At 41.7% G+C, this 17,311-nt stretch overlaps 1 protein-coding gene across 1 annotated transcript in view; it reads left to right on the plus strand.

The window, feature by feature from the left end:
• Nucleotides 1–17,311, plus strand: part of enah (ENAH actin regulator) — a 90,376-nt gene extending 73,065 nt beyond the window's left edge. Inside the window, 11 exon segments of the mRNA XM_051408621.1 lie at nucleotides 3–300; nucleotides 2,602–2,660; nucleotides 2,662–2,760; nucleotides 2,763–2,918; nucleotides 3,480–3,622; nucleotides 4,550–4,598; nucleotides 5,785–5,836; nucleotides 6,084–6,150; nucleotides 9,969–10,053; nucleotides 11,205–11,262; nucleotides 12,590–17,311. Of these exon segments, the coding sequence (XP_051264581.1) occupies nucleotides 3–300; nucleotides 2,602–2,660; nucleotides 2,662–2,760; nucleotides 2,763–2,918; nucleotides 3,480–3,622; nucleotides 4,550–4,598; nucleotides 5,785–5,836; nucleotides 6,084–6,150; nucleotides 9,969–10,053; nucleotides 11,205–11,262; nucleotides 12,590–12,627 (1,104 nt within the window). The 3' untranslated portion in view covers nucleotides 12,628–17,311.

Consider the following 17,311-nt stretch of genomic DNA (forward strand, 5'->3'; position numbering starts at 1 on the left):
ATCCCGCACAGCCACACCCCCCATTGGCGTCGCCTGCCCCACCCCTCCCCCCACCACCCACCCCACCCCCTCTCCCCTCCCCCATAGCTCCCCCTCCGTCTTCCTCCTCCGTCTCGTCTCCCCCCCCCTCCTCATCCCAGGCTCCTGGTGTGCCCTCTCCCTCCACAGCACCCCCCGCTGCTGCAGCCGCCGCCACCTCTGCCTCTGCTGAGCACCTCTCCCTCCCCGTGGGCCTGGGCCTGTCGGGGCCGGGGGAGCCGGACACAGCTACAGGCCCAGAGCCACACCTGCCTCAGTGGGGCTCCACCTGTCAACCCCAGCCCCAGGGTAAGGCCTCCAGTCCGGACTGTCTTTCTCACTGCCTCTCTCCCCTCTGCCTTTCACTGCTTTTTGACTCACACACTAACAGGGGTGGGGGTGGGGATGGGGGGGGTGGCGGCTACTGAACACTGTTGGATCTTGCTACTGAACTGGCCACAGCACAAAGTGAGTCCCATAATACAGGCTGATGTCAGAGGCTTTCTTTTTAGCAAAATGTCAGTCCTGGCTGCTGTAACCTGACTCCAGATTTAATCTCCAGAGTGACAATTCTGGCTGCATTAAACGCTGCTACGGTGACTATTGTGGGATCTCCTGGTGTAGCAGTTGTTCAGGCCTGTCTAATTTCTTTGTCACTCTCATAAACTGCATGTACGTCAATGTGCTTGCTGCGTAAAGGCCTGGCCGGCTGACTCTTCGTTGGATATGAAATATGTCGTGCGTGGCATGTCTGTCTATTTGTGAGTAATGTGTTGTTCCGTGGATACAGATCACTGACCGATGTCTGCACACAACCACTGCCTTCCTCATATCTTGGTTGTTTTTCTTCCGTCAATCCATTTCTCAACCAAAGTTCAGCATTTCTTTCCACCTCTGTGTTGATGTTATCATTTTGCCATTTGATTTTCCCTGTTTTGACACTTTGCTGAGTGTCCTCCGGCCAGTCAGGCAAACCCCCCCACTGCCCTGTATCTAGTCACAACAGGATGCTCTTTGACAATCCTATGACCAATTCCAATTGTCATTGCCGTCTAGTTGCTGAACAATGTTGTAATTGATTTCCCAATTTTTTCATAAAAAATTAAATACTTACATTTCGCAGTTAAAGCTGCAGTAGCTAACTTTTATAAAAATAACAGGAGAACATGACACAGATCATCTGTGAAAAAATTAGCATTTAGTATTAGACGACTTGGGAATCAGACTCAACCATCAACTATCTGTCTTCGCTCTGATTGGTTGTTTTCGTTCAAGCCTTGGTTTCTTAGAAATGCCATTAGGAGCGAAAGGAGGAGCCAGAGGAACCTGATTTTTTCACAGATTATGTGTCTCATGTTCTACTGTCAGGATATTGTGAAAGTTTCAGCAAATATGACAAAGTTTTTTCATAAAAGTTACCTACTGCAGCTTTAAATTGGAATTTTAAAAGGAAGCTTTATTACATCACCAAATATGGAAACAATAACAAAAAATTCACTTGTAAGCTCAGTTCATTAAAATAAAACATCAGATTTTCAGCATTTTTATGCAAATGAACCAGCGTTCCACTGACCTTTATCCCTTGGCATTTCACTCATTAGCTGCAGGGAGTGTTCTAATGACCTTTGACCTCAGAGATTGTCAAAGTGATTGCCTGCAAGGGACTGGACTGCTGGTTTAATATTGATCACAGCACAGCATGTTAACATTCCATCATAGATTATGGATTGAGTAGGTCTGATGAGAAGTGGGAGCAACATGATTATTATCCTCAGAGGACATAAACATGTGCAAAATGGACAAAACTAGTTTGTATTTCTTAGATTACAAATATGATCATCTCATGGATATTTTTATATCATTCCGTTGGTCATTATGTGTTATTTTCAGTGTGTCATGGCACCAAAAAGTGTTTTTTTTAATTTCATGCTCAGTGTTGACTGTTTCCTTTCTGCTCCATTTATTGTTATACCTTCCAAATCGGGTTGGGCAATTAAGTGTACTGTTTATCACTTTGATTACTGTGTACATGTCTAACCACTTTGTCGTGTTGCACAGCCCTACTCCTAACTTCAGCCGCCACCACTGTCACTAACACTGCATGATGATAGAATAAGATGCTGTGATGTGATGTGGCATGCTGTCATATTGAATAAGTGTACTCCATCTTCCGTTTCATTTGAAAATGACATCCACCATTATTGCACTACAAATGTAAAAGGGTGTAACCTGTTTGAAACATTGTTTAATGCTGCTCTGTTTTTTAGGTCTCAGCAGATTTGTCAGATAATACAATAATGCAATGATGTATAGTGAAAGAGCATTTGGCAGGGGGGTGATAAACCAGAGAAATTATTTTCCAAAAGTGAAACCAGTGTATGCTGACTTCTGCATTTCTATATGGAAAGTGTCAGATTTAAGATGATGAACTGATTTCCAGCTCAGTTTAGACAAAGTCAACCTGTTTTTGCTGTGTAATAGTTTCCAAAAATGTGACGTTTGAACTTAAATATCCATCCCTGTGTCTTCGCCCATCCCCCCACCCTCTATTCCCTCCCCCAACAGACGTGGTGCAGACCCCAGGGTTGACCACCCCGACCCCTCCCCCACCTCCACCCCTGCCACCCGGCTCCACTGTGACTTCCGCGGCCGCCACCCCAGCCGCCACCCCCACCACCCCCGCCGGCCACCCTCCCCCCGCCCCCGCCTCCTCCACTCCCTCCCACGCTGACTCCAGGCGGGACCCCCCTCCCCCACCAGGTCCACCTCCTCCTCCCGGAGCCCCACCCCCTCCCCCAGCGCCTCCCCTCCCCGCCGGACTGTTCTCTCCTGCGGAGGACCACCCCATCTCAGGTCTGGCCGCTGCCCTCGCCGGAGCCAAGCTGCGCAAAGTGCCAAGGGTGAGCGCTTGATTGGTTATTTGATCAATGGAAGGCTTGACAGCCCGTGTCTGCACTCATATAGCTCTTCCTATCTGCACTATATAGGTTCTAAAAGCTGTATGGAGATGATGAGCTGCGTGCGCTCACACACAGTTTCAATCTCTGTGTCCTTTCCAGTTGATACACACAGCCCTCTCACCTTATCATAATTGCACAGAATCACTGTCACTGAAACGTTCACACACATTTTCCATGTTCACGCATGATCACACACACACACACACACACACACACACACACACACACACACACCATCTGTCAAATCTCATCTTAGACTCATGGGAGATTTACATGTATTGCTGACAGACTCCCTGCAAACATAGATCATGACAAAATACCCAAATCTACTAAATGTTTCAATATTTATGGCTTTTTATTAAAGGACAACATAAAAAAGATATATATGTTTACAATTCTTATATTTTTCTCAAAATGGGGCGATGGCTTTCCTCTGATTGCAAAGAACTCGTTACATTCATTTGTGTTTGACAAGAGACGTTGCTGTCCGTATCCCTTCAGAGTGACGATGCAGGGGCAGCTTTGGCAGCAGCCATATTGGGTGCTGGAGGGGCCGCGGGGGCCAAATCTGAAGCCAGAGGCAACGGCCCTCTGCCCGGAGGAGGAGGGCTTATGGAGGAGATGAGCGCCCTATTGGCCAGGAGGTAGAGTCACATCACATGCTATTGTTAGCCTCAAGCTAGGCGCACACACTTAGTGTTTCAAATGAATTCCAGCTCTTGTTGTTAAACTTTCAGGATTTGAAAATGTGTTTTTAAGCATACTTTGGTTCTTATTTTTTTCTTAATGTGTGTTTATTTTGTGGTGATACATTTCTGGCAACACCCATCAGATCCCTTTGGTCCTTACTTTCTTATTTATAATTCAAGTAATTCATACTGCTACATTATTATATAACTATTACATGGGTTTATTTGCTGAATTTTGAAGATAGCACATGAAAAAAAAACAAAAATTTACCCAAATAAAGGGAGTTTACAGAAGGGTTAGCTACTGTCCATGATGAGAAAAGCAATTAGGTAATGCCTAGAGCAACCACAATTAGTCGGTTAATTTATTGTTGTATGTTATATATAATTTTGCGCCTTATGTGAGCTGTTATGTCTTTTATTTATGATGTCTTGTTTATTCTTCTGTACAGCACTTTGGTCAACTTTGGTTGTTTTAAGGTGCTTAACGATTGGATTGGATTAATTGATTAGTTGCCAACTATCAAATGGATTGCCAACTATTTTGAGAATCTGTTCATTGTTTTAAGTTTTAAGGTAAAAATTATAAAAATTCTCTCAAATGTGAATATTTTCTGGTTTCTTTAGTCCTCTATGGCAGTAAACTAAATGTATTGGTTTGTGGACAAAACCAGACATTTGATATTTTACATTAGGCTTTGGGAAACAGTGATCAACATTTTTCACAATTTTTTGACATTGTATAGACCAAACATCAAATCAATTAATTGAGAAAATGAAAACAGTCGCCCTCGTAGTGCTTAACATGACAGATGAGACACACGTAGATCTGAAAGAAATGGTTTGAGCTCTTTCGATGAACCTGGGCTTTATATCTTACAGGAGAAGAATTGCAGAGAAGGGCTCGTCACCTGAACCCGACCAGAGATCAGTAAGTATCATCTCTGATCTCTCATGTCTGTGATATCTACATTTTGTCTGATTTAGGTCCAAATATCATTACTTGCCGCTCACTGACTGCTCAATCACACAATAGCTCCTCTGTGTAATAACACACGGTTTCCTCAGTGTGTCCATGCTGTACATGGAGCATTCACTACATTCCGTCTCTGCAATGAGTCCTCTATCACTCACTGCTTTATCTGTGCGATAGTCTGCGGGTCTTGTGTGGATGTCATGTAACACATTCCAGTCTGTAATTGTTACTTTCATGTACCATGAAGTCTCAAATCCTACTATAGAACCAGGCCTTTATTTAAAACAGGCTTATATTAGACTGTATTTGCCATGTATACATGTGTTTTATCATATTTTAGTAATTAAATGTAATTAAACAAACATTCTGATCTGTTCCCAGTTTAATTGGTGATGTTTTTCTCTTCATGCAACACTCCTGATTCAGTCTAATGTACATTTCCACAACACAGATTCCATCAGTACACACTTACCACTCTGTCTCTGAGTTTCTCTCTTACGACAGAAAGGCTGTTTTCATTTGCTAATCAATTCCACTCACTTCCACTCAACTGTTTTTTCAAATCGCATTTAAGCTAACGTCAACGAAACTGAATACTTCCCCCACATTAAAAAGTCTTCCAGCAGCTCAAAGGGCATAATCCCCCCCGTTCCTTGTAGGCTTTTAATGTGACCCTAACCCTAACATCTGCAGGAAATGCTGAGTTTTATCAACTGTATCTTTTTAGAAGAATTTCCACTTTTCTTCAGTGTGCATATTTTGCATGTTTTCTGATTTTAAAGAAAGTTTTCCTCAAATTAAAACAATTGCTCAGTCATTTTCTTAGTTTTTAGGTCGTCACAAATCACATCATCAAGCAGCATTTGCACGATTATGATTTACACCTCAATAAAAAGAAATGTACACACAAATGGTTGTGTTGGTGTTGTAGGGATTATTCTTTCTTTGTCTTCATCTCTGGTGTTTTCAAAAGCTACTTGTGTGTCTTAATGTTACTGGTTAAACACAGATTAAGCCTTACTCCCCTCTCCCGACTGTCTAAAAGATAACCCATATCCCTGACTATCACCACGAGGTACATTTGTGTCCCTCTGAGTGCAACTCATCTTTGACCTTTGAACCTCTTCTGCCTGTCCAACAGGAGGAGGGCGAGATAAACACAACCCCTAAAATGTCAGCCTGTAGCACACCAGGTGAGTGTCAGAGAGAACCAACACTCAGTGTCTGAAGACTGGGGGGGAACATCAGCAACAGCGACAGGAATTAATGATGCATCTTCCTAACGCAGGCGACGAGGATCCAAGTTAGCATCACAGCAAATCTGTTGTTCTTTGGTTATTTAACAGCTTTTTAAAGATGGTTACAGTGGAATTTGTTTGTAGCTGGACTTCATGTCATACTGCAAGAGTTTGTTTTTCATAATTCTTTGTTTTTGTCCAGACATGCCCAGGAAGCCATGGGAAAGAACAAACACCATGAACGGTAGCAAATCTCCAGTCATCGGAAGGTACAGTTCCTCCCCACATCTCTTCCATTGTGTTATTGGTTATGTATTGTTGTGCTTAAAGTACATTTTATATCATATATATATATCCAAAGTTTCATTGTCAAAAGTATATGCTCACATTATTCATGCTCACTGCCCACCTGAATGCAAGCAGCGATGCCACTAAACCTCATTTCCCAGTAAACGAGACGAGGGCATATTAAAGCAATAGCATCAGCTAGCTTTAGCATGATGCACCGCTGGGGCCGTTCAACACTGGCTAACATCACTAAAGCTTATGTCGCCTTCGTGTGCACGTGAGATGTGCGTCACACAGCCAACTTTAAGCTGAGGTCTCTTGTGCGAGTGGAGAAGTCAAATTTAGCTAAGCACTTATCAAGACTCTGTCTGAGTGTGTCACAACCACAGGTACACTCTAAAATGTGGGACATTCATCTGTTAACATCTAGCACAGAGGTTTTCAAAGTTGGAGGCTCTAAACTGTTTCAGCAAAGGCTAAGTGAATGAAAGTGAAATTAGTTATCACATAGAATTGCCTAAATGTATGTGATTTGGTTAAAGAGATAGTAGAGATACAGTAGTTTTGGGGAATTTCTCTATTTTTCCTACTTTCTCAGAGTCAGAAACTAATAAATGCTTTAGGACAGACCTTTTTTATGTGTTTGATGTAGTCTGAAGTTATATCCAAATAACATAATCATGTTCCCAAAGGCATCTCGGAATTGAGCCAAACTAAGTCAACTAAGGAAGGGGGAAGTAGGGACCCCTTTTTTATGACGACCCTTGACTTAGTGACATATTTTTTGAATATTTCAGATTATATTCAAAACTGTATGATGAACCCAAACGGTGAACTCAGTAACTGCGGGAACTTAGTGAAAAACGAATGATTTGGATGAATTTAGAGCAGATTATTTCCTGTTTAGGGAACTTTGTAAAACAATTATCTGTCTGTATTATGTATTTTTATGTTTTTTTAACAATCATACAGACTTAACAGGCTACTTTTTTTTGACAAATTCAGTGTTTTCTGTCCTGACCCCCAGGTTGTTTTAGCTCATTAGGGTAGAAAAACATAGATTTTCACTTAATGCCCTCCATACACCTTAAAAGGCATTGTCTGCAGTGGTAATTCTCTACCCCAGTAAACAAATATGGGCATCTGGAAGTTGCTAAGTCAATATATGACTAGAACATGCTCACAATTATAAGTAAACAGATCTATGGACAATGCAGTCAGGGCCTTATAATGCCAGTTGTGAGTTGCCAGATAGTTGCTGATCATACTTTTACTTCCAGATCCTACTGTAGTGCTTATTTAAGATCACTAAAAGATTCTTCAGCTATAAGATACTACTGGGATCGAACAGTGCTAAAGGTTCAGTACGTTCTTCTCCATTAAATCCCAAGGAAGTGTAAAAATGAGTGTTTTGAATAAACAATAAAGCTGAGTGGGCGTTGTGAACTGACCCAGGGCTGTCTCATCAGACTTAGATAGATACCACATTTGTAAAGTCAGTGTCTCTGCTGCTCACACAGACGAGAGTCTCCGTGGAGAAATCCCATTGGAGCAGACTCCTCCAACAGGTAGAGAGAAGAGAGAGAGAGTTTGAGAAATCCTTTTCTTTAAAACAACCTCCTTTCCCCCCGCCCCCATCGAGGTTTGCTGTGCTGGACGTGGTTGTTGTTGGAGAGGGGTTATTTTCGAATGCTTGGATGAAACGTTTGGAATGAATCCTGTGTTGTTGTCTTTGTCTTCTTTTCCAAATTTACCAGCCTGCAGGGGCCAGCTATGTGCGTCTGTTTGATATCTGCCATTTGGTCCAATATGTCGTGTTTTCTAAAGCAGTCATTGTCTGTATGATGGACCTCCTAAAGTAATCTAGTTGTTGTTTGTGCATGCTGCTCTGCCCGCTGCCCTCCAAACTCTTCTCTTTTTTTTCTCTAAAACAAGGAAATCCATATGTGTGCGTCACACACTGTACACCCACCCTATCATACACACAGACAGAGAAATGAGTGTCCGCCCAGTGCCGAGTAGACTTGGCACAGTATTATCATTGTAGAGCCAGAGCAGATCCGGCATGCAGTCCCCGATAAGGCCCTGCTGTGTGTGTGTAAGTGTATGTGTGTGTGCACGCATATGCACAAGAGAGGAGGACAGATGGGCGTTTTTGATTCCAGCTCATTAAAAGTGACTTTAATATGTGACCCACAGTAAGACCACATCAACTTGCAGCTCTGCACATGTTTTAGTAGTATTTTATGATAGTGAACTCCTACAGAGCAGGGTCTTAATACAAGGGCCTTAAAATGTATAAAATATGATTACAATATCAGGTCTTAAAAATCTTTTGTATTAATAAAGTTAATGTAACTTTTAATTCGCTTTTAAATGTGTTTTTGGGAAGATTTATCATTCTGTAACAACTGCAAAACGAAACTGACATGGACTCGATACCAGTTGTCCTTCATATCCTTCGTACTTTTTTTTGTCAGTTTGGATGTGAAATAGGTCTTAAATTACATTCATAATGGTCTTAAACCGTCTTAAATAATCCGTTTGCACCCTGCACAAACCCTGTCCTAATGATACGGATTAAATCATACAGACACATCAGATTGAACAAATATACTGATATAATATTTCCCCAATTTTTTAATATTGTACAGAAATGTTATTGGACTGAGTGTAAACTAATTGAATCTATATCAGCTTCTCTGTTTCTTTAGTTCTGTGCTCCGTATATAATATTTCCACCGGAAACACTCAACTAAAGGACCATAAACTTAATTTCCATGTTCCCATGTACAGTATTTCCAACACAGAGCCACTAAATGACCTGCTGAGCTAATTTCCTCGTCTTTCACTTCTGCTTCCTGTCACACTTCCTCTCTTGAAAGTGATTGGCCACTCGGTGAGTTTTCCCCCCTGATGTTTCTCACGTAAAGTAGAGAGCTCTCTCGGCGTAGCTGCACCTACAAGCTCTCTGCTCACTCGCTGCCATCCTCCTGGCTGTATCGCCTTTATTCATGTGTGAGAAGAAAAAAAAGTGTAATAGGTTGCACCTAGCAGGTTTCATTGATACTGAAAAAAATGGGATGTGTGTGTTTAGCTTTTGTGTGTGTTTACATGCATGCCTAGGTGAGTGTGCTCTTCTCCACTGTGTGTGCATGCTATTACCAGGATTTGGTTCCTAACTGCAGTTTGGCAGCATTCTCTTAACATTTTACATCAAACTGAACAAACATATAAACTCTACAGGTTTTTGCCAACAAAAAAATGAGGAAAGAGCTTTCTTGGATGTGATGACGGTTCAGGGTTGATTTTCCTGTTAAAGGTTTCCAAGCAGAAAATGCTGAAACCACACAGGACACAGAAAAGTCACCAGGCTGTGAAACTATCTATATATACGGAAGGTTATTGCTGCCACACCAGAAAAATAAAAAAGCTAGTAACATGGCAACAGGCGTGGCAGCAACATGCTTCCGTAAATAGCCACCTTCCGGATGCTGCTAATATTTAGTAGTAGTAAAAATAGTAATAGTTTATGTCATATGTATCATACTCCAAGCTTGTGGAGTTTTCCATCAGTTGCTTCATTATGTTAGCACAAGTTAGAACTATTTTAGGTGTTGATATGAAGTCAGATGCTGTGGTTTGAGTGATCCTACTAAATCCAAAATGTGTATTTATTTGGTAGACATGATAATATTGTAGCAACCTGTGTTGATCTTTGAGCATCTGGTTTTTCTCTTCATCCCTGGCTCCTTTTCTTTCTATTACACTCAGTTTCTGTTCTTGTCTCTCCTGGCAGACCTAAATCCACTCCTACACCTACTGCATCCTTAAGTGCCAACGGTGTGCCAACAGAATCTGTTGACTATGACAGATTGAAACAGGTGGGTGAACACATTTGAGTAATTATTTCATCACTGTACATTATGGGTGGGGATATTATACTGTCATGTAATTAATCGATGTGCAACTTTCTGTGTGGTATTAAGTTGTAAAGCTGAGAACAGACTACATCAAACGGGCTGTTTAAAAGGTTTCATCCTTTTTATGCTGCACTTCTTCCTCATGCTTTAATGTATTTAACGCTTTAATGAATCCTGTCTGTCAATCTGTCAGTAGTTAGCGATAATTTAAAAAAAAAATATTATTTCACTGCCCTTTTTCTCCCTCCTTCTGGTTTCAGCAGCTACTGTAGCTACTCAGCATGGAGACCATTACACTGAATGATATCCACACAGATTTGATCATTAAGTTTGTCTGAAACGCAACTTTTTGTGTGTTTTACTTTAATATGCTGCACAAAACACCACCATGATGGTAGATATGTAAATGATATGAGGATTACATGTAAATCTTGGTCTATGATACCAAAATTGGTTTCATTGATGACCTGCATATTAAGAATGGTAATGTTAAGGTGCAGTTAAAAACATTGTTTCTTTCATGCACTGGTCAGTTTTGAGATTTTGGCTAACTATGCAGCCCCGTTACTAGTATACTGGTGAGGGTGTGTGCAGTGAGCCGTCCTGTTATAAGGCAGCTCCTCCCTCTGACCCCTGTGAATGAGCCTGTTAGATAAGTCCACAGTCACTCTGAGTCCTGCCTATCTGTCACTACAACTGCTCCCAGCACCCTACAAACCCACCTCTATACCCACCGTCATTATCACTTTCCCATTCAGTGTGATTTGGAGGCAGAAGAGTACATCTGAAGCTTAAGGCTCATAAGAGTGATTTACCCACATACTCTCCTCTGTCACTTTGTTTACGTGTTGCTGTCATTAAGTGAGTCTTTAGGACTAATCTCACAGGGATTCCCTACACAGGGATTAGCTCTTCCTTAAAGAAGACAGAGACTCTCCCTTTGCCAGTTGGCAGGTCCTCCACCCAACTAAATCCAACAGCCAAAAGAAGCTCTATCTGTTAATGACTATCCACGGGGAGCTGAAGGTGGAAATGAGAGCTGCTAGGTGGCACAAGACTGGTTTCTCTCTCATGTTTGAATGAAGAAGTGACGTTTTGTTTCTGTTTTTTAGGACATTCTGGATGAGATGAGGAAGGAGCTGTCGAAGCTAAAAGAAGAGCTCATTGATGGTAATTATCATCGAAACCTGTGCTTTCACACACACACACACACACACACACACACACACACACACACACACATCAGGCATCCTGCAGAAAGAGCAGCAAAGACGTTCATCTATAGACAGGAAGTGAACATGCATACTCAGAAACACACAGTAAGGTAGAGTATTATTATGACTCATAAGTTATAGCAACTGTAGTTTGGGCTAAACAAGCTGCAGCAGCATGTTGTTGCAGCAGAAGGCGGGACAGAAAGTGCTACTATACTGGCTGGATTCAGCTGGTCTTTGCTGGTCCAACCTTTTTGGAGCCTCATTGATATCAAAGATGTAAACCATTTTTATAAACTGCTACATGTTTGTGATTCCTTAAGCCAAAATGTGTGGATCTGCAGTTCATATCAAGTAACAAAACCTGTCTTTCAAAAATAATTTTAGCACTTGGCAGTGCTGCCAGTGGCCAGCAGATATACTTACTGAGCAAGGCTGGATTACAAAGTGGGGCAAGGCCCCAGGTTCAGTGTGTGGTTCGAACTGAAATAAACAAGACCTTAAAGGCATACAATGCAGGATTTTCGTTGCCATTTGTAAACGCACCATTCAAAGTCAGCCACTCCTCTCCGATAAAACAAGGTATACAGGGAGAGCTGGAACGCTGTTACCGAGAACAAAGCAGTGAATTAGAGAAATAAAATCATATTTTCTGATTTCACATTGGTTATGTTCTAAAGCGCCTCCGCACAGTCCTGCGGAAGGTGCTTGTTGCCAGGTTTTGTGCCAAAGTTGCACTGTCTGCTTTGTGTAGTTCAGCTCTGCCCTTGGTCAAACAGACACACAGACCACATAGAGCTATCTTCAAGCCTCCAACCCAAAGCTGCTTTCTATCTTTCTAGGCTCTGATTGGTTTTCATCCAGGCCCGGTGGATTCTTAGAAATACCATTAAGAGCAATAGGAGGAGCCAAAGTAACCTGATTTTTTCACAGATTATCTGTCTCATGTAGTACTCTCAGGATATAGGGAAAGTTTCAGCAAATATAACAAAAAATATTTTTTTATAAATGTTACCTACTGCAGCTTTAATCTGCCAATCTTCAGTATAGACAGTAATGGTATAAGTTAATCTCCTCAGACAGAGATCCCAGAGACTACATCTTGTCAAATACAGGTCTGTGGCCTGATGTGTATCAAATTGGGAGTCCAGGTTGAGAACCACTGCCTTATTAAACACCACACACTGCTGCATCAGCCCTTTAAGAAGGTAGAAACGACCTAGAACCACATTCACAAGTAAAGTTAATCTCAGGTCAAAAACTCTTTCTCTTTGTGTCCTCAGCAATCAGGGAGGAGCTGGGCAAGTCCAGCACAGCGTAGAGGATCCAGTCTACCCTCTTCACAATATCTACATCCACGTGACCCGACAGAAAACCACAGTCAATTTAAGACACGACAACACAACTGCGGAAAAATAAAATCCAACAAAACGGTTGAGACGGTGACGATGACAATAATCACATTTATCCTGAGAGAGGACGTTATTCGGGGGCAGAGCAGCATCGGACAGAACAACAAAGGACAGGGCGGCGGGAGGCTCGTAACTCTTGATAGCTGTTCTACGAAGGCTGCTGCCTCCCTGGCCCCACCTCCCCACCTCCCCTCCTCCTCCTCCTTCTCCTACTCCCCCCCCCCACCCCCCACTGAGGGCATCGCATCCTGGAGGACAGTGCACGGTCTGAAAGAGAAGCGAATGTCTTTATGCAAAGATGATTTTTCTCTCTTTGTCCTGTAATAACAAGAACAAAACACACAATATTGAACTCTTCGATGATACTGTATTAACCATTGGCGCATAAGCGATGCTAAGAATCAGAACTCTTGTGATTAACTATCAAAAGGCACGTTTTATTAAGAGAGGTTGGAGACAGGAAGAAGGCGGGGGATGGAAAATGAAAACTTTTTTTCCCATAATGCCATAGGGGTAGCGTGCGTGCGAGTGTGTGTGTGTGTGTGTGTGTGCGCGAGTGTGTATGGGGGACTGACAGTCTCTGGTGAGGTCCACCACTGCAGGACACTGTAAAGCTTGTCTTCCTCAAATACTATTTTAACCTGAATATGTACAAAAGAGACAAAAAGCTATTTAGAAAAAATCATATATCAACCATGTCTGTTTCAGTGTAGATCTACGGCCATATCAAGTAGCTCAATAATCCAACCTTTACACAGGACGCTCTCTCGTCTGTCTCCTCGTCTGTGGAATCATAACCAGAAGTGTTGTTTCCCTCCTGATGTGAGCGCTCTGACTGTGGAGAATCTTTGTCATTTCTTCACTCATGCTGTCCGGCGGCAGGTGGCGACGCGCGGAGGGCAGCTGCCTGTCAGACAGCAGCCGTTGTAGCTCTCTACCAAACTTTATCCGTCAACAGAAAGTGCTGATTTGCTAATACCCGTCATGATCGTTGACCATGGCCAGACGTGTAGATAGAACTGACTTCTCCTCCCGGTACATTTTCGATTTGAAGACTCTCTCTCTCTCTCCCCCTTTTTTCTGTCATGTTTGTCATATTTAGGTACCCCCCCGTTTGGTGCATGTATGTTGTTTTCTTCACACGGTGAGGGTCACAAGTCTGCCACGAAATTGCATTAACCATCACAAGTTTTTATTACAAGCAATAAGTGTAGCATCTATTTTAAGGCCCATATGCCCCAGTCCCGACACCACCAAACATTTTTCAGTGTCTTGTGTGTCCTTTTTGGCCCTCCTGAGGCCCCGTTGGACAATGTTACTGTGTGACGCCACGCCACCTCTTGTCAACTTTGTTGCAGTTTTTCCTGCGAGACTGAAAGGCTGACATGAAAGAATATCAGAGCAACACTGTAAGACATGATTTCATGGAATAACACCATTTCTAAATCACAATACTCCTTTTTTATTTTTTTTTCTATAAAATCCAAGGATACTGTATCTTTAGCCACATTGGAGCTGAACTGTTTTTATTTTTATCCTTTAGTTTTATTTTACCGCATTTATAAAACTTTTCAAATGTGCACAGGAAAACCCAAAAAGTGTAAGAGATGGTGTCCATACGAGGACATGAATGTGCCATTTACAATTTCACCAGTGCTTAGTGATGATGTGTTTGTTTCATCTTCTTTGCCTTTTTTTCTCCTGCCGCCGTCAAATCCTTAAAATGAGAAACTGTATTTACCCTGAGATTTTGGAGGGATAAGGGAACTGTCACTTTATTCTGAAAACACTTGTGTTTCAACGTTTCCTTCAGTTCGGTGCTGAGTTTGTTTTGCTAAAAGCTCAAAAGAACAATCAACTTGAGAGGGATGTGTTGGGAGCTGAGAGGCTGACGTCCTAATACTGGAGCTGTTTCTCCATGACCACATGTCAAGTTAACCAATAAAACGCTACAATTGATCTTCCTAAGTCCCGCCCTTTTTTTTCTGTGCTCCAGTAACAGTTGAGCACTTCCATATGCTATATGCTAGGCTAATCTATGTTGAAGAGACAACCGCATTTTGAAGATGGCTAAAAGAAAGAAACAACTTACATAGACATATAGATATAGTCACATCTTAAGTTAGCTAATTTTAGCACAATGCTAGCTCACTAATTTACTAATGTTTGATGTAAATTAGCTAGCTAGTTAGCCTGCGTTTTGCTAAAATTAGCTTTTACCTTACAGATGCAACTAGCTAGCTAACAATTGATGTAAATTTGCTAGCTAGTTAGTTAATGTTTTGCTCTGTAGCTAGCTAACTAGCAAGCTAAGGATTCATGTAGATTAGGAAGCTAGTTAGCTAGCATTTTTTGGTTTCGCTTTTATCTGTTTTTCAATATAGATTAGCCTAGCACATAGCATATCTAAGTACAGGAAAGGAGAAAGTTGGCCGAGGTTCTGACCGAGGCTTGCTAAACTGTTGGAGCACAGTGAAAAGGGACGGGGGCTTAGAAATTCTGACCCTGAGGAGGGACAGTAGGACTACAGTAGGGTCTGCTCTGCTCGTGAAAACAAACCTTTTGACGTTCTAAAGGATTTCCAAGCTGATCCGACACAAGCTGTAAAAGGATGCTTTGTGATTTTGCGTCTGCCGTGTGAATTTTCGTGATGTCTCGATGAACACCAACAAGGCAATACAGTGTGCACACTATCACCAGGGTTCACTCTCAATGTCACAGGTCTGGCTCCCCTGCAGCAGTAACCGTATTTCTGACTTGGAGGGGCACGCCGACAGTTTAACATTGCACCTCCAAAAAGTTGGGAGACTTGAAATAGACATATTTTGAAAAAAATAATAATCAGAATCAAATCAACAAAGCCCAAAATATACTGAATTTTAGTCCTACAATTCCCATAATGCAACTAATTAGTCCCTCCATGCCTGATAAATGTAAACATCTTTCAAACACTCCCAGTTTGTAATGCTAGATCGTAATGTCTCCGGGCCTAGGCCGAGGTTACCCTTGTGACATAACTATGACATCATTAGGGTTATTTTCTCTGACTGGACGAAGCTTCAGAATGAAACAAAAACCCTAACTCTTGTGTGTGAAATTGGTGGAGTGCCTCTTTAAGTTATGATTCGGGGACCAAGCTAAGGAGTTCCCATCATGCCTTTCTTGTGTCCTAGAGAAAGGTTTGTTAATCAGTGACTGTCTGTGGCTGTTCACATACAACACAACTGTGTTCAAGGGCTCAGATGTTATAACTTTGCTACTAAAGATGAGATATCACTGATCTGACTTTCAGTTTCTCTCGTGTGCTTTGGATCGGGCCAGATCTGTTAAATCCAGAGATGAGTTCAAGTTAATTTAATTCTGGTTCAGACATACAGATGCTGTAATCCTTTGGTTTGAGTGTGGACAGGGATTTTTGGCATCTTTTCAGATTTCAGGTCTGTTTCATCGAGTTCGTCTTTTCATCCACTTTTTTTATTTTTTTTTATGGAAACACCCAGCCATGAGGTTCCCTGTACTGAGTGTTTACACAGCATCGATTGCACTTTAAGACAAAAACCTGCAGAGCAATCCAACATACTCTGACAACAGTTGCTTAGAGCCTCTGTCGCCAACAGTGTGGCTATCTCACCAAAGGATTCAACTCGGCAGTCTCCTGCTAAACATAATCACTCTCAACAAAGTCGCCTTTCTTATTTTTGTATCATTTTGTCAAGAGAGCTAAAAAGAGGGAAGGTGTGTGTCTGTGTTCAGTCCTTTGGACGTGACGGCAGGTGAAATGTTTTGATCGAGAAAAGTTGATCTCTTTGTAAAGCTATGTGGTTTGTGCCTTGTTCCGAAGTTGCATTTAATATGTCAAAGATATAAAGATGACTAGTAATAATATCTAGGGACTGTCGTTATGATCACATGCAGTTGTTGTTTTTGTTTGTCTTTCTTTTTCTCCATCATGGTCATGATGATTTGAAGGGAGAGTTTAATGACCTTGGTACTGTTCCCCACCAAGAAAACATCTTTGCACCAACATCTTCTTTGTTTGCTTTCTCTTTTTTTTTTTTTTTTTTTTTTTAACATAAATGTGATTTATTTCCATACGGCTGTGAGGTTGCTTTTCTTACAGCTCAGAAGTACAATCAAACCTTTGAGACATGAGGCCTATAAGGGTTCTGAGATGATTTTTCTGAACCTAAAGTCCTGTTTGGAAGTCCAGATGAGTCTGGCTGCAGTGTTTTGTGTCCCCTCATGCCATTTAAATGTCACAGAGACTGTTTGTGTTCAGCAGCTTGGCTTTCTTCACACGCTTGGAAATCAGTTTTTGTCCTCTGCAGTGAGGTCTGCTCCATGTCGATGTCATGATTGCTGATTGAAACGTTTATCTTTGTCCGTAAACCCAGTTTTCTGCTGAGGGAACTGAAAGAATTTGAAGGAATGTTTGCGGAGATTAATTTGGCTGAAGCAAGTTTCGCGGATGGGTTTCCAGACTTATTCTTTTATCATCTGCATTGTACCATACTGTTCTCATGTTAATTAGTCTTTTCTTACATGCTAACATATTGTTTTGTTTGAGCAAATTAAATAAAAATTGCAATACAA

This window comes from Dicentrarchus labrax, unplaced genomic scaffold (genome assembly GCF_905237075.1).
Source record: "Dicentrarchus labrax unplaced genomic scaffold, dlabrax2021, whole genome shotgun sequence".
Taxonomy (NCBI): Eukaryota; Metazoa; Chordata; class Actinopteri; family Moronidae; genus Dicentrarchus; species Dicentrarchus labrax.